An 18,431-nucleotide genomic window follows, 5' to 3' on the forward strand; every position below is an offset into this window, starting at 1 on the left:
CCAGAAATAGTGTGTAAATCAACTTGTTCCACAGTCTGGGGCCAGCTACCGTAAAAGCGCAATTACCCCAATGTTTATATTTTGATCTTGGAACATCTAAGTAAAGTTGACCAGAGGCCATTAATGCCCTACTGTAAACTTTCTATACAAGTAGGATGGTACAAGACCATACATTGCTTTAAAAACAAACGAAAATCTTAAAATCATTTCTAAAATGAACTGGAAGCCAGTGGAGAGACTAAAGTACAGGTGTAATATGCTCACATCTGGAAGTGTTGGTTCATATATAATACAATTAATTCCGTTAATACAATACATAGTGAAACAATGTTTCAGGTTTGCCACCACAAATTTGCAGTACAGATGAAAAGTTTTGGTATTATCCCAAGCCACACATATTATCTATTCTTTAACTGTGAATTTATTTTCCTGTTCTGTTATACATTACGAACCATATTTGGGTTAGAGTCTTCCAAGAGATGTCACCAAGAGTACTCCCATGAAGCATCTACTTAATGTACATGCTACTTGAACAATCCTGCTCCCTTGACCTCACCTCCTTAGTATTTTATTTTATTTAACTTATTCAGAGCAGAGTTTTTTTTAATGGTTTTAAGTTAGAATAGTTTTACCGATTATTTAAAGTATGGTTTGGTTATTAAAAAGCACGCACAATATGGCTTTGTTTTTGCCTGTTTTTCCCATTTATTTAGGCAATTTGATCATTTGAATTATTTGATTAGATGTGTATTGTACGGTGACCCTGAAGTACGGTGTTTTTTAATAAATCATTTTGGCGGTGGGTGCCCTTTTTTTGGAGCTTGAGCACTTGCTCCCCAAAAATATCTGTGCACGTGCCTGAGACTAAATATATATATATATATATATATATATATATTATTATTATTATTTATTTTTTTTTTAAGAAGCTTGTGTTATGGAATAGTTTGCCTTGGTATGTGGTTTACTCGCTAAGTGTGAATACTTTTAAAAGAAACTACTGTTTCTATTATGGTAACGCCACCAGGTTTTAATATATTCTTTTTGTATGATGTGTTATATAGAAATTTGTATACTTATTTTTACACAATAAAATTAATTGTGAATTGGAATACCTCGGCAAAAATTTTATAAGTCAAGAGGAAAATAAATTATATGTGAATTTCATGTTTTGTTATTATTATTAGTAATAGTAGTAGTATTTATTTATTTGGAGTTTTTTTGGTGGTGGTGACGTCAGCGCTGCTTCCTGTGTGGCTGCGGATGTTTATGTTTTGTTATTATTATTATTATTTGTTTATTTATTGGTGGTGGTGACGTCAGCGCTGTTTCGTGTGTGGCTGCGGATGTTTATGTTTTGTTATTATTATTATTATTTGTTTATTTATTGGTGGTGGTGACGTCAGCGCTGTTTCGTGTGTGGCTGCGGATGTTCATGTTTTTGTTATTTATTTATTTATTTATTTGTGGTGACGTCAGCGCTGCTTCCTGTGTGGCTGCGGATGTTGATATTTTGTTTAGCGGAGCACTGTGAACCAACTGTGCCGCCGCTCGGACCGACCTTTTTCTGGCTCGCTCACCCCGCTGTGTGCCCTCGGTAAGGTCTCGGTGTCTGTCGGCGTCGCGTCTCCCCTCGGCGTCTGTCGTGGGAAGAGCGAGGCCGAATCGTGCCATGATGGAGGACTTTGATGAGATCTACGAAGAAGAGGAGGAGGAGGAAGAAGAGGACGAGGACAGGGCCGCGGAGGAGCAGCTCCTCAAGTACGCTCCGGACCCAGTGGTAGTTCGTGGGTCCGGCCACGTCACCGTGTAAGTAGTCGAGCGACCCTCACGGTTTGACATGACCGTGAAAGGATGCGGCAATAACCGCTTGCTAGCTGCGTTGGCCGCCTAGCCTAGCCTAGCCTAGCCAGCCAGGTAGCCACTGCTAACGCTAAGGAGCTGAAGTAGTCAAGGAGTGGCCTACGTCCAGCTCCCAGCTCCGTTTTATACCAGAATAATAGTACCGTCACTCACATGTACGTTGTCTTTTTACACCTTTTTTTCGTGCTAAGACACGTGAGTCGTTGTTTAGCTGGTCATCTTTACTGCCTTTGCTCCCCTTCAGGTTTGGACTTAGTAACAAGTTTGAGTCAGAGTTTCCTTCAGCACTTACGGGAAAGGTGAGTAACTTATTTCACTGTTAAATGTGTCGCAACATATTTTAAAAGCACTTAATTCTGTGGTCAGTAGCTTGTCAGCCAGGTCATTGTCTGATCAGTTATTTCTGTGGTGTGTCCACGTCCACCAAGACTCTGCAGTCCCCCTTTAATTTGCAGGACAACTATAGTTGAGGTTTGCCAAAGATGACCCATTCATTCCAGGAATGGACCATAGTTCTCAATAACTTTTGTTTTTCTTTGTTCGTGGTCAATAGGGGCCATGACGCTTCCAAATTAAGATAACGTGTTGGCTCCAGATAGAAACCCATATTTGTAGACTGACTGTCAACAGATATGGCATGTATCTGTTTGACTAATTGTCATCATGTCAACCCCTGTGCCATATCTTTTCCTTGGGTTTTTGTGGATATGTGATTCATTTTACTAAGCCTGAGTTTCATATCACTTGATGGCATGTTGTAATTCATCAAGAGATTTGAAAGAATTTCCTGTCTGCAAAACACGTTCACCCATTTTTTTTCCCTCCCCTGTTTGAATTAGTATCACATCTGGTACAAGGGTCACGTGGCCTTCTGAATACCTTACCTGTAGAATTCATGCTTTGGGATACATCTTCTGTATCCATGGACACTCCAGTAAGATTAGTAAAAGCAAGAAAACACTTACAAATGCAAAAAAAAAAAAAAAGGTATAAATTCAGCAACAGGTTATTGCATCAAAAAACACAGAAGCCACAAACAAATACAACCTGCAGCACATGCAAGATTTTAATTTGATATCTTCCACAAATTCATCCAACACACTCAAACACATTGCAAAGTTTCAGTTACAAAATGAGCAGCAGACTCTACCCAGAGGTCTTCAGCTGACAGACATTTGAGTGCATTGCAGCGCTTCACTCGTTATCTGATCGGCAGAGCTGTGTAAGTTGATTTACTTTATTCATGAGTTTATGCTTATTCTTGTTATATTATTGTTTATTATTACAATTGTAATGCAGTGAAAAGTAATAGTAAGTTAATGATCTCCAGACAAAAAAATTCAGTTTGTGTTGTCAGTACTTTCCATGTGTTGTGAAACTTTTCAAATGGTTTTTGTGTTTGCATGTATTGTCTGAATTTGCAGCGGACACATTGTCAAATTCTTAAATGTGCTGGAGGTTATATCTGCTTGTGTTTTTGTTTTGCATTTGCACATACTGAGTTAATCAGGGCTCCACATACATACATACACACACACATATATATATATATATATATATATATATATATATATATATATATATATATATATATATATGCGCACAATGCATCTGGAAAGTGTTCACAGCACTTCACTTTTTTCCACATTTTGTGATGTTACAGCCTTATTCAAAAATGGATTAATTTTTTTCTTAAAAAATCTGCACACAATACCCCATAGTGACAGTGTGAAAGTTTTTTTTTTTTTTTTTTAAGATTTTTGCAAATTTATTTAAAAAAAAAAAAAAAAAACCTCATAATTGAGCTCAGGTGCATCTTGTTTTCACTGATCATGCTTGAGATGTTTCTACAGCTCAATTGGAGTCCACCTGGGGTAAATTTAGTTGATTGATCATGATTTGTAAAGGCACACACCTGTCTACCTATAAGGTACTGCAGTTGACAGTGCATGTCAGAGCACAAACCAAGTATGAAGTCGAAGGAATTGTATGTGGACCTCCGAGACAGGATTGTCTCGCACAAATTTGGGGAATGGTACAGTAACATTTGAATCTATTTCATTTTGGAATAAGGATGAAACATACCAAAAATGTGGAAAAAGTGAAGCACCGTCAATACTTTCCAGATGCACTGTATATACACAAAACCAGCCAAAATGCTTGGACACACTTTCCCTTTAACAATGAATGTATCCAAACATTTGACTGTGTGTGTGCTTGCCCACACATTTGCTCTTTATGCAGCACTTAGCAAGCTAGGGTTGGCAATCCGCCTTGAGCAAGATTCAATCCAGTTTGCTTACTATCTGGACAGTATTCAGAACGGCTCAAGCTGAATTCAAGCCGTGTGTGTGTATATGTCTGGATTTATGCTGTGTTCAGATGACTGCATCAGAAAATCAGTCACAGTGGTTGTTCTGGCAGAATTTCTGTCACCTGCAGCAGCAGACTGCAGGTAATCATTTTTCAAAGATAACGACAAGGACCATAATTTACTTCATAGATAGTTGTAATAGTTTTAGCATTTTGCACAGCATTATATTAAAACAGGAAACCCTGGCTCTGATGCCAGCTTAAAAAGTTGTATTTTTTAGGTTATAAATTCAGTCCTTTCTGAAATATCACGAATTATTTACATTTATGTGTTTAAAACCAGGCAACTCTCTGCACTCAAATAATGCAGCTCTCCCTGTTCCTTTCCTTCTCTGTAAAGATAAAGCACAGCCAGCTATCACTTATGGCTATCATGGTGACACTTGCCTTCAAAAGTTACATTTTTTTTTAACTTTTGCTGCTTACCAGAGCAACAAGGACAAACTGAATGTTGTTTTATCTTTTCAGGGTTTTCTTTTTTTTTTTTTTTTTTGTCAAGGCCCATTCACATCACTGTTTACTAAATGCCACCAGAGTGGAAAAGACTGTGAGCACACAGAAGTATTGTGTGGAAGTTTAATGTCAGATTCTAGCCACATTTGCGTTGAGACCTTGGCGAATCTCTCTGAAATACAGTTCAGAGTTGAGCTGGATAGAAAATGTTCCGGCTTAAATCTGGTTTGGACCATTAAGAAAAAAACCTATCCGACTCAACCCTGATTTGGCCTGAATCCTGCTCAGGCTGAATTGAGCCCTAGCCTGAACAGGGTCTTAGCAGAATACTTCACTGTCCACACAACAAAATAACATTAAACCATATTTCTTCATATTTTATTAATGCTGTCTTTTTTTTAAAAATGATTTTATAGCTGTACTCGAGAGTTATTTTCCTTGTGCAGAAAAAGCCCCTTCATTAACATCTGGCCAGATTAAGAACGCCTTGCAGCAGGTTAATGTATTCCTCCAAGTCAGTAATCAAGAGACTTCAACAGAGTAAATGATGGGAAAGTGGTGTTTCTCAAACACAAAGGTGGTATTGTGACCAGTAGGTCATATGTTCAATCCCCAAACAGGGAGAGAAGTGTTAGCTGATCTCACTCGTATCGCCATCACGAAGGTGCCTGGGAGCAAGATCCACCTCAGATCACCAGATTTCAGAAAATCTTCCTAACTGACCAGATCTGCTTCATACTTTGAATAGTGTCATTAGTACCAATATAGACTGTGCAAAATTTCTTCATTGTATTTGTTGTTATTTTTGTGGAGACTAGTAACATTCATTTTTGAGATCATGGATTGACTTTCCTAGTGAGAAGTTATACCAGAAAGCTGGGAAGAGGCAAGTAACTTCATGGTGCACATGCAGTGTAACAGCCCATCTGTGAAGTCTTTTGTTGGTGATCATGCATGGCCACTGGTGGAACTGGATTCCTAGCATTTTTTATTCTTATTATTGATGACGTGATTGCTGACAAATGGAGCACAGTGCATTCTGAAATGTCATCTGCTCAAATTCAGTAAAATGCCTGCAAACCAGTACAGCTGCACAATGACCTGTAGCATACCACCAAACAATTCAAGTCTTTAAGGCAATAATGCAGAATAGTCAGACAGGTCATGTGGCCTGAATACGACAGCAGCATTTTATTTGCTGAAGGCAGAACTGAAGTTAGGAAATCAGTATCTTGTGACATCTGAGTTCCACCCTTCAGGCACTCATTGACTGCAAAGGATTTTCAGACAGTGCATTATAATATTATATAAAAGTAAGTCCCTTCGGCTGCTCCCTTGTTTTTGCTTTCGGGGTCGCCACCTTCTGCACTGAAACCAAGCGCAGTAACCACTTGGCCACCACCCCTGCCTCGCATTAAATATTATATAATGTTTTTATTCAAGTAGTTTAAGCCCTTAAGTATTTGCAATTGCATACAAAAAGTACTATAATTCCTGCACCTGATTTGGATGTAAATACACTTTAATTAAAGCTTAAAGTCTGCAATTTGAACTCACATTGGTTGTTGGGTTTCAACTCAAAAATGCTGTGGTATACAGCTTTAAAAAAAAAAAAAAAAAAAAAGAGTCCAAACACACGTCATGTACACAATAGACTTTGTATTGGGGGTTAATAATTTTGACTAAGGTAGTTTTTGGTTATTGTGAAAAATTTTTGTTTCTGAGTGCAAAGTAAATTAAGCATCTCAGATAAAACTAGGATGTTTAGAAATGCTGTGTTGAAAATTCCTGTTTCTTTAAAAAGCACTTGGGGAATTTCTGAAGAACACATTAAATTGAATTGGGGGGGGGGGGTTAATAATTTTGTCTTAATCTTTATGATACAGACTTCCTAAGCACAACTTCTTATAAGCTGCTTTATGAATTTAAGTGAAACTTCACTTGGTGGTAGCGTATATGTAATTAAAGATGTACTGATGGTTTTTTTTTTGTCATAAAAAAAAATATTTTTTTTGGCACCATTATAATTTTATTCCTTACCCTTTAAATTAAGGGATTCATAATATGAGATTGCCAATATAATAAAAAATTTGCACTGTCTGGAAAAAATTATTTCCCTAAAGAAATTTTTTTTTTGAAGGAACACAGTCTTGAACTACTTTTGGTAGCGACCCATACAGTCTATGGTAGCGACCATGGGGACGTTATTGATCACGTGGGGGCTTCCCCCAACTTGCGTGAGGGATACTGGGAAGCACACAGCGACAGCCAATCAGAGTAGAAAAAGGCACGGCAACATCAACTGGCTGCTTGCTCAAACAATATATGGATTTCAGTAGAAACTAATTTAGTCAGTTTTGTGAAATTTGAAAGGCTGTACAGCTTTAAGGTGTGTTATTACAAAAAAAATGTATAATCCAACCACTGAAATAATACATGTGAGCAGCTAGTAGTATGGAGGAGCAAGGGCTGGTAAGTGATCAGACAGGTTCATCAGAACATTAACCAGGAATGTTTATTCAGGGAATGCTTGATCACCCATGCTTGAAGTTAGTCAACACCCTTTGACGGTTGACATCAATACTGTATTATACTGTAAATCACAGGGTTTTTTTTTTCTGTTTTTACTAGTTTGGGAGGTCCTGCGACATATATTTAAGAGTATTGCGTTGTCATCTGTGGCCACCAGATGGCACTGTGTACATGCCTATCAAGAGAATGAGGTACTGGTTCACCTTCCAGAGCAGAAAGTGGCAGTAATACCCCATTGAGCTGGATGCCAACCACCATTTTAAAAAAACAAGATCTGAATAAGAGAGAGATTCTGTGTCTTTGAGTAAACGTAAGAAATCATGCTTTATTGGCAGAGCACCTGTTTGGACTCTGTGAGACATCAAGAATAACAAAGTCAAGCCAAATAGGAAGTGTTTCCTTTATATGCAATTATGTGTTTTAAGAGTTTACACACTTGCCTCACCTCTGATCGAAGAAGCAGAGTTCTTTATGCCTCATACAATCAAAGAGAATAGAGTACCAAGAGACAACATTCTGATGCACTTTAGTCAATAGCCACTGGTGGTGCTGTGGAAGCTGCCGCCATCTTGGACTGCTGCAGACAACATGAGCGTTCCCAACAGTGTAATTTAACATACTTTTTACTTGTCTTGACTAATTATTATTGTGGTTTATTTTCATCACGAGCAGAATACTGAAGCCACAGTGGATAGCTGTGGTGAACACTGGGACTGTTACTAATAAAAGTGTTACAGAAAAGACTTTCAGCTCTTAAAATAAGTGATTTACTTTCTGCTTGTTGCCGGCTGAGAAACATACCTGGAGCAAACGCAGAGGAACTTCTGTAAATACGCTGTGGTTATTCACATTCATAATAAGCAGTTAAAGCATTTCCAGATATCTTACATGGATAAATTTTCATCAAGCTGTGATTTGTAACTCGTGAGAGAAACAACGGCAACAGGTCAGATTGAAAACTTCATACATATTGTACATATATTTATACAAATAGAGATATTAACAGTGTTAGGTTCATACAGAAACATGAACCACACTTAAGAAAACTCGCACTCATGTCAGCTTTGATTTCTGAGGAAGTCACAATGCTGTCAATCCATCATTTTATGGATGTGTACAATTTGCATGACCACTTTGGTTTGTCTGTGGCGTATATTCATTATCTATAATATGCTTTATATTTATGATGAACTATATTATTCTGATGCATCAGATTTGACACCATAAGTGAAAGTGACTGTATGGTTGAAGTGTTGGCTCATTACATGTTATGAACATGTTAAGGCTACTCGTGTATTAATGTACTTATTTTACTTATTCAAAGTACAAGGAAAAGACAAAAAAAGCTGACTTCTACAACAGCTGCGGTAATCTTGGCTTCTTTAATCAGCTACATCATGTAGTCTGAAAGACTGTGGGTCTGACAGGTTTTAAACAGTCCAACATGGCGGCAGCGGCGGAACGAAGCTATGTGGGAAATCTGTTCCTATGGGGTATTATATGTCACTTCTTGGTACTGTATTCGTCTTTGGTGCAATAGCATTACTTTGCTCATTATCTTCTGCTCATTAACATGCTGTTTGCATTATAAATGAATAATAGAGATTAAATTAATTTTACTTCTTGTTGCATGAATTGGTCGCACCACATTTCAAAAATAAGTTTAGCTTATAGACAGGTGTGAAATCTATAAATGTTTTTCCTTCTTTAACATACATTTTTAGCTCACCTGGATCAAAGGTCCCATGGGTTTATGCCGTGGGTCTTCGGTCTGGCAGCGGTGGCATGTGTAAACATCTTCTCCAAAACTGCTGGATCAGTGAAGTTGAAACTTGGTGTGCTTGTTCCTACTCATGAGGGCACCAAAGTTTGTTCAAGGAATTCCGATCTGACTTAATGTATGGCTGCCATCTCGAAAATCTCATATCTAGCCATTTTTCAGCCATCTATGCAACAATTGACCTAAAATGTGCTACATGGGTAGCAGTCAAAAAGAAAAACATATGTGATGGTTTTTGCAAAATTTTCAATTTGACCTTGATGTGACTGTGATCACACCCACTATTGAAAATGCTACATAGAGCCATTGGTCAGCAGTTTTTAAAGATATTGAGCTAAAACATGGTACAAGGGTAGCCAGTAGGTAGCTCCAAAACATATCTGAAGGGTTTTTAAGAAAAAAAAAAAAAAATTTTTTTGACCTTGATATGGCCTTGGTGTTTGGCCATGCTAGCTGTGATGTCTTGTGTCATCCAGGTGAGCTGCAGTACTCATGGCACTATTTTTGGACAGATGCATTTTATAGTCCGGAAAATACAGCAATCCTGTATAGAATGTTATTTAAAGCTTTTCATATTCTCTTGCTCCTACACAGACAAACAATAGCCCCCTTGGCATTTTGTTATTTTGCAACAAATATAAAACCCAGATATTCTCTGACTGCATAAAGAACACAGATCTTGTACACAAGTTACATACATTTGATGTTAAAACAGTAAATGTCATCTTTATGGTGGTGTTAATGTGTGCATCCTCAGGTGGCACCAGAGGAATTTAAAGCCAGTATAAACCGTGTAAACGTCTGCCTGAGGAAGACACTGCAGGTTAATTTACGGTGGCTCATGTGCGGCTGCCTGTGCTGCTGCTGCACGCTGGGCTTCAGTTTGTGGCCCGTCATCTGCCTCAGCAAGAGGGTGAGACACTGTCCTTCACTCACGCTTTTCAAAGTTAAACTGAGAAGTGCTCCTGTTACATTATCAGTGAGACTGCAGGAAATCCACATGAGCTCAGAATCCAGGTTTATATGCTGTTCTCACTGCTGCTTTCCAGACAAGAAGATCTATAGAGAAACTCCTCGAGTGGGAGAACAGCAGACTTTACCACAAGGTGTGTACAGCATGCATGAGCGAGTTTAGTTTGTGTCTGAATCACAGCTGGTTGATAAACGTGTTGACCGTGTTTGCATTCTGTCTGCAGTTGTGTTTGCATTGGAGACTAAGCAAAAGGAAGTGTGAAAGCAACAACATGATGGAATACGTAAGTATCTGTGGTGGCTAATGTTTGTGTGCTCGCCCTTCACATGTGTGAGATTGTACCACAGACTTGATCAAACTTGATATATTGCCTATTGATGCCTCATCCTTGATACTTCATATTATTATCCAGCAGTCCTGTTCTTTGATTTGTTATATTGCTAATAGTAGCCTAGTTATAAGTCCACATCATAGGTAGGCAAATTTTTATTTTTGTGTGTGCATGTAGCCATATCTTTGCCCATTTTTCAAATCTCCAGTTTTGTGATGCTTGTGTGTAGTATTTAACCAGTGATGCTTGTTTATGTTTTCCTCTTATCATCTACAGGTAATCCTAATAGAATTTCTACCCAAGATTCCCATCTTCAGACCAGATTAGCCAGCAGCAGAACTCTGACCTCCAGTCCTGCCCAGCTCCATCACAGAACCACAGCAGCTTTTGTTTACAGCACAGCAGTTATTATCCCTTCTTTCACCCATTCTCCTACGTACAGATTCACCACATTAAACACAGCACTGCTGCACTGGGTGGTTGGAGTAAACGCACCAATGGATCATGTTTTATTAGGCGAGATGCTGCACAAAGGGGACTTGCTAGCAGCAGAGCCTGTGGACCGTCGAGAGGACTGGCCCAGGGTTACATGGTGGATTTTGGTGCTGGAGTGACATTGCACTCAGGTTCTGCTACAACTGGAGTTGGTCACTAGTTTGTTCCCCCACCTAACCACATGGTACATCTGACCCCCACCACCTTTTTTTTTTAATCAAAATGTTTTGACTTTACTTTTCCTGTTGCATACTGCACCTGCAAAAAAAAAAAAAAAAAAAAACTACACCCCAGTGCTTTTGTAAGAGTTGGTTTGGTTATCTTGAGACTGTGAAGGCAACACATGAAACTCTAAAGGAACTGTGTGCCTTCCACCAAATCACCTCTGCCGCGGTCACAAGTTTTGCAAAGGCATCCAGAACATGTACCTTCGTTCACGTCTGTACACCTCTCACTGTGCGTCACCATCGCCCAGTGATGTCATCACGCTGAGCGAACTCTCCACGGTATGAATGGATTCCAAAAAATTTAACTGGACCATTGTGTCCAGGTGTTAGACTGGCTCCACTGGTTCAAGTAACCAAGAAATAAGGCCACTCCTACTGCAAAGAAGAAAATCTGTTTTTAGTTTTTTAGTATCTTAAAGTTTTGTTTACTGTTTGGTGAAAGACAAAACTTCACCATGTTTTTTTGTGTGTGTGTGTGTGTGTGTGTGTGTGTGCGAGGAAAATCTAAGCAAAAAGACAAATCAGACATGTAAAGGCACTCGTTATTCTTTAAAGCAGGGTTCAGTCTTTGAGATATAGCTTTGCCATTAAGTTTTTCTAACTTTTATTTATAAACGCGTGTGAGCATATAATGTGTACATTCAAGAACTACTCATCCATTGTTTGTGCAATGATGTGCCATTGGTTTATTTTATTTTTTCTTCTTTCTACATGTGTCTTACACTGACGGTAAAGCACAGTTTCATTGTCCTCAACACCTTCAGATGTTCTGTCGTCCATGCAGATAATTGGCTTATGCGAATGTTCACACACTTTTCTGTACAATCGTGCTCTGACTTATGTTTGGGGGTTTGTTATGACCATTAATAGCAGGAATTTGTATCAGGTAGGATTAATAAAATTGTCTTGGTAACTTCACAAAGTAAAACTGACCATGTCCTTATATGGAACATGGACTAAATCAAAATGAAATGCTCCAGTAAGGTAGAAATTAACGGGTGTTGGCCACAGGCTTGGAGGTCCAGTTACCTCTCCGACGTGCTGGTAACTGTTCAAAAGATTAATGGGAGAAAAAGAAAATCTAGGACTACCGATTCCCCTTCCATAGGCCTGGAACCTATGTTCCCGAGTGCACGTCACACAAAGCAGCAGCTGCACTCAGGCCAAAGTAAAGAGCTTTATTGTGAAAATCTTACAATACTTCAACATCAACACATTATCGGGAACTGGTTTGCTGATTGTCTGAAATACATACTATAGCACAGCCTTTGCAGATGATGATGATGTGATCTTTGTGGAATCTACGTTTGTAGACCAAAAAAAAAAAAACCAAAGGGCTGACAGTTTTTAAGAGTCCTGATGGTTCCAGTCTTACTGTGCAGTTATGACACTCAGATGTTTTGAATCTAAGTCTCTTTGGAGAACCCTTGGGTCTCAGTTTGAATGACATTGTGTCAAATGAATAGTTAAAGGGGCTCAGCTGCACAAAGGCGGCTAGGTGTATCACCTGCCTGTGACAGACAGATGGCGCCATTAGCAAGCTAGGTGAAACAAAGATGCTGCAACAACATGCAGTTGGGGTGATTATCCCTGGGCAAGGTGATCTTCAATTGATTATTTTCTTGATTAATTAATTTATGTCTGTTTAATGTGATAAAAATGAAGTATGTTTTCCAGAGCCCAAGCTGATGCCTTCAGATTTCTTGTTTTTACACAGCACAAAAAATATTCAATTCACTGTCCGAGAGGAGTAATGAAACTAGTAAAAGCAACCTGGAAAATACTCACATTTAATCATTACAAATGGGAGAATTAGAGTTTTTATGACTCAAAATAATAATCTAAATAAGTGTCACTTAATTTAATAGTCAATCATTGCAGCTGTACTGAACAGTTAAACATGTGACACTCACTTTTTCTGCTGAACTGCTGGGCCAATGACCCCAAACTGTCCCAAAATTTTATAATAAAAAAGCTGCCTTTAGGCCCGTGTTAATGTAATAGGTTTTTTTGGTCAGTACAGGTACCCAGCTAATTTCTGCTTCTTTAATTAATACACAGATATAACATACATCCATTTATGTGAAAAATGGTGTCAAGAATCTGAACAAAGACATGTAGGTTTTGGGCACTCTGGTAATTGTACAAGTCACTCAGGATTATTCTAGGTATTAAAAAATAGTATTGGAACATCTCACTTTCAAGTATTACTTGATGGTTCACTGGGGTTCATGCTATAGCAGGCATTACTTAGTTCTAAATCAATTTATCTGAAGTTGCAGCATGTTGAAATTCAAACCACTAAGACAGAAAACTCGCTCAACCCAAACATACTGATCTACAGAGTTAAACACACTAGTCAATGATCTACACTGATGATTGTGATCATATTCTATGTAAATCAAGGCGTAAGGCCATATGCAGGTATATGTATGTGCACACAAATGGTGTATACAGATTAAAAAAAGTTCTCTATGAATCTCAGACTGTGATTGAACCCTGCACAGAAAATGTCCTTATATACACACACTGAACAAAAACATAAACGCAACACTTTTGTTTTTGCTCCCATTTTTTGATGAGCTGAACTCAAAGATCGAAAGCATTTTCTATATACAACCCCTGGCAAAAATTATTGAATCACCGGCCTCAGAGGATGTTCATTCAATTGTTTAATTTTGTAGAAAAAAAAAGCAGATCACAGACATGATACAAAACTAACATCATTTCAAATGGCAACTTTCTGGCTTTAAGAAACACTATAAGAAATCAAGAAAAAAAGATTGTGGCAGTCAGTACGGTTACTTTTTTAGACCAAGCAGAGGAAAAAAATATGGAATCACTCAATTCTGAGGAAAAAATTATGGAATCACCCTGTAAATTTTCATCCCCCAAATTAACACCTGCATCAAATCAGATCTGCTCATTGACATTGACCCTATGTGTCTTTTTGCAAGGAATGTTTTTGCAGTTTTTGCTCTATGGCAAGATGCATTATCATCTTGAAAAATGATTTCATCATCCCCAAACATCCTTTCAATTGTCTAAAATATCAACATAAACTTGTGCATTTATTGATGATGTAATGACAGCCATCTCCCCAGTGCCTTTACCTGACATGCAGCCCCATATCATCAATGACTGTGGAAATTTACATGTTCTCTTCAGGCAGTCATCTTTATAAATCTCATTGGAAAGGCACCAAACAAAAGTTCCAGCATCATCACCTTGGCCAGTGCAGATTCGAGATTCATCACTGAATATGACTTTCATCCAGTCATCCACAGTCCACAATTGCTTTTCCTTAGCCCATTGTAACCTTGTTTTTTCTGTTTAGGTGTTAATGATGCCTTTCGTTTAGCTTTTCTGTATGTAAATCCCATTTCTTTTAGGTGGTTTCTTACAGTTCGGTCAAAGACGTTGACTCCAGTTTCCTCCCATTCGTTCCTCATTTGTTTTGTTGTACATTTTTCGATTTTTGAGACATATTGCTTTAAGTTTTCTGTCTTGATGCTTTGATGTCTTCCTTGGTCTACCAGTATGTTTGCCTTTAACAACCTTCCCATGTTGTTTGTATTTGGTCCAGAGTTTAGACACAGCTGACTGTGAAAAACCAACATCTTTTGCAACATTGCGTGATGATTTACTCTTTTAAGAGTTTGATAATCCTCTCCTTTGTTTCAATTGACATCTCTCGTGTTGGAGCCATGATTCATGTCAGTCCACTTGGTGCAACAGCTCTCCAAGGTGTGTTCACTCCTTTTTAGATGTAGACTAACAAGCAGATCTGATATGATGCAGGTGTTAGTTTTGGGGATGAAAATTTACAGGGTGATTCCATAATTTTTTTCCTCTGCTTGGTCTAAAAAAGTAACCATTACTGACTGCTACAATTGTTTTTCCTGGTTTCTTATAGTGTTTCTTAAAGCCAGAAAGTTGACATTTGAAATGACTTTAGTTTTGTGTCATGTCTGTGATGTTTTTTTCTACAAAATTAAACAACTGAATGAACATCCTCCGAGGCCGGTGATTCCATAATTTTTGCCAGGGGTTGTACGTAAAAGACCTGTTTCTCTCAAATATTGTTCACAAATCAGTCTAAATCTGTGTTGGTGAGCATTTCTTTGTTGCGATAATCCAGCCGACCTCACAGGTGTGGCATATTAAGATGCCGATTAAACAGCATGATTATTGCACATGTGCCTTAGGCTGGCCACAATAAAAGGTCACTGAAATGTTCCATTTTATCACAGCACAATGCCAGATGTCGCACGTTTTGAGCGAGCCTGCAATTGGGCAGCGCAGTCTCATTTGAAGGGTAAAATATGGTGCAATTTTTCTACATCTGGGAGAGCCCTCATCTGTCCCCACAAACATGGCACTTTCACTTGAGTTTTTGGGTAAATTACACACAAATAAAGTGGAAAATACAAAGAAAAAGTGACGATGCGGTGGAAAGTTACACAGCTACTCTGGTTAGCTGTGTAGGCTAACATTTACTGACACGACTTCTCCCATTTGCCACGTCTTCCCTTCTCCACTGAGAACCGAAAAAAACTGCACTTTTCATGACTGCTTTGGTGACTGCAACCGAAAAGAAAACTGCACCATTTTTCTGTTAGAAGTGATGCTCTTTGTGGGGAGAGACTAATACTGGAAACCATTTTAAACTGTCACAACATCAAGGTTACGGCGAGTATATTAAGTTTACTGAGCCAGACTGAATGGTTTGTGCTGAAACTCCCCCCGTGATATTACATAGGAGTTCAAGCGAGACTGCGCTGCCCTATTGCTGACTGCATAAATGTCCAGTTGTCCACCAGAGCTGTTACCTGTGAATTGAATGTTCACTTCTTTACCATAAGCCGTCTCCAAAGGCGTGTCAACGAATTTGGCAGTCCATCCAACTGGCCTCACAACTGCAGACCACATGTAACCACATCAGCCCAGGACCTCCACATCCTGCATGTTCACCTCCAAGATCATCTAAGACCAGCTACCCGGACAGCTATTGCAACAATCGGTTTTCAGAACCAAAGAATTTCTGCACAAACTGTCAGAAACATCTCAGAGAAGCTCGTCCTCATCGGGGTTTCGACCTGCCTACAGTTCGTCATCATAACCGACTTGAGTGGGTAAATGCTCACATTCAATGGAGTCTAGCTGCTGATCAACTCTATGTGAAAGAGATGCGTTTCACTGTGTGAGGTAAATGGAGGCCACACCAGATACTGACTGGTTTTCTGACCCAACCCCCCAATAAAGCAAACGTGCACATTTCAGTGGCCTTTTATTGTGGCCAGCCTAGGGCACACCTGGGTAATAATCATGCTGTCTAATCAGCCTCTTAACATGCCACACCTGTGAGATGGGATGGATTATCGCAGGTAAGGAGAAGTGCTCGCTAACGGATTTATGAACAATAATTGAGAGAAATAGGTCTTTTGTGTATATAGTTCAGAAATGGGAGGGAAACAAAAGTTGCGTTCATATTTTTGTTCAGTGTATATAACTTCTAGTGTTGTGTACATGTGAGCGTGTGATGGAGAGTGAGTGATCTTTATATATGACTCATGAGCGGGTTTATGTACAGTAATGAATTACCAATAAACAAAGCTATGAGCATCATCCTCCGTGACTTGGTTTGATTTAAAGTTGCTCTGAATGTTAACATTTTGGTCATTGTTGAACCTTACGTGCCGGCCCAGGCTTTGTGGTCGCAGGATGCGGGACTTTTCTCTGGCTGAAGAAGTCGTCAGCGGGTCAACAAGCTTTTTCTCATCGTGCACCCTGTGGAACGGTCTTCCTGCGACCGTGAGACAGTCGGAGTCCGTGGACATTTTTAAGTCAAGACTTAAAACCCATTTTTATTCTCTTTCTTATGAATAGTTTTAATTTATCCGTTTTATTCTTTTACTGTTTTTAATTATGTATTTGTATTTATTATTCATTTTTAATTATTTATTCAATTTTATATTGTTCTGTGTGAGGCACCTTGAGACGGCTTTTGTGATTTGGTGCATTATAAGATGATTAAATTAATTAAATATTGTTGGCACACTTTTTAACACTAGACAAAATATGGGAGCAACTCTGTTAAAATAGAACATTTTTCAACCAGGATGCTTTTTTGTTATATTTTTGGTTATTCTTTTCACTCAGGACAAAAATAAATTTAATTGCTGCAATGCTTAATTAGAATGCAAGCAGTTACAAGCTAACAGAAACACTGAGGGATCACATAGAAAGTTGTTGCCGGTGAAAAAAATATCAGAACTGTCTGGTAGCAGGTAGCACGGTAGCTTAGTGGTTAGCGCTGTTGCCTCACAGCGAGAAAGTCATGGGTGTGATTCCCATCTGTGGCCTTTCGGCGTGGAGTTTGCGTGTTCTCCCCGTGTTTGCTTGGGTTCTCTCCAGGTGTTCCGGCTTCCTCCCACAGCCAAAGACGCGCAGGCTAGGTGGACTAGAAATTTTAAATTGTAGGTGTGCGTGCAGGTGTGAATGTTTGTTTGTTTGTCTATATGTTGCCTTGCAACAGAGTGGTGTCCTGTCCAGGGTGTACCCTGCCTCATGCTCTATGACTGCTGGGATAAGCTCCAGCATCGTGACCCTTAATTTGGAGTAAGCGGTTGAAGATGAGTGAGTGTCTGGTAGCAAACAGAGGATTCCTATCCTAAATGTAAACCGATTATCTATTTAGTTAACCGCAATGGTGTTAAAAAATGTGGGTGCTTAAACCAACTAGCAGTCTCACTAACATTAACACTGAAAACTAGGACAAACAGAGCATGTTCCAGTCAAATGCAACAAGGAATGAACTTACCAAAGTGCTCGTGAAGCTTATGTTTTTGTGTATTTTGGATAGAGTGTCTTACCTCGAGTTCCCTTATTGTCATCTTGGGCTTCTCTCGTTTTTTTCTCTTCCGAGCCACGTTCACACACACACAGGCTGTGACTACGTCTCGTTGTCAGCTGCTGCTGTAATGACAGACCCTGATAAAAACTAAATAAATAATGCCCTGATTTTATTGGTTGATAATCTTGACTGTTGATTTACCTCACTTTAACACTTAACAGGAATATACAGTATTCAGAATAATAGTAGTGCTATGTGACTAAAAAGATTAATCCAGGTTTTGAGTATATTTCTTATTGTTACATGGGAAACAAGGTACCAGTAGATTCTCACAAATCCAACAAGACCAAGCGTTCATGATATGCACACTCTTAAGGCTATGAAATTTGGCTATTAGTTAAAAAAAAAGAAAAAGTAGAAAAGAGTGTTCACGATAATAGTAGCATCTGCTGTTGACGCTGCAAACTCAAAACTATTATGTTCAAACTGCTTTTTTTAGCAATCCTGTGAATCACTAAACTAGTATTTAGTTGTATAACCAGTTTTTC

The 18,431-nt window shown here is 38.8% G+C and overlaps 1 protein-coding gene across 1 annotated transcript; it reads left to right on the top strand.

The window, feature by feature from the left end:
- Positions 1 to 1,494: 1,494 nt before the first annotated feature.
- chic2 (cysteine-rich hydrophobic domain 2) lies at positions 1,495 to 12,988 on the top strand. The gene is made up of 6 exons (XM_034188238.1): positions 1,495 to 1,809; positions 2,108 to 2,162; positions 9,759 to 9,914; positions 10,051 to 10,107; positions 10,198 to 10,257; positions 10,582 to 12,988. The coding sequence occupies exons 1-6, from the start codon at positions 1,673 to 1,675 to the stop codon at positions 10,630 to 10,632; spliced, it is 516 nt and encodes a 171-aa protein (XP_034044129.1). The 5' UTR covers positions 1,495 to 1,672; the 3' UTR covers positions 10,633 to 12,988.
- The last annotated feature ends 5,443 nt before the right edge of the window (positions 12,989 to 18,431 follow it).

The sequence above is a fragment of the Thalassophryne amazonica genome, chromosome 15 (genome assembly GCF_902500255.1).
Source record: "Thalassophryne amazonica chromosome 15, fThaAma1.1, whole genome shotgun sequence".
Classification (NCBI taxonomy): Eukaryota; Metazoa; Chordata; class Actinopteri; order Batrachoidiformes; family Batrachoididae; genus Thalassophryne; species Thalassophryne amazonica.

What these genes read in the sequence shown, in the direction of transcription:
- chic2 (XM_034188238.1), top strand. Translation starts at nt 1,673, where the DNA reads ATGATGGAGGACTTTGATGAGATCTACGAAGAAGAGGAGGAGGAGGAA. An exon ending in GGGTCCGGCCACGTCACCGT is followed by an intron (nt 1,810 to 2,107) that starts GTAAGTAGTCGA and finishes GCTCCCCTTCAG; the next exon opens with GTTTGGACTTAGTAACAAGT. An exon ending in ACAGCAGACTTTACCACAAG is followed by an intron (nt 10,108 to 10,197) that starts GTGTGTACAGCA and finishes TTCTGTCTGCAG; the next exon opens with TTGTGTTTGCATTGGAGACT.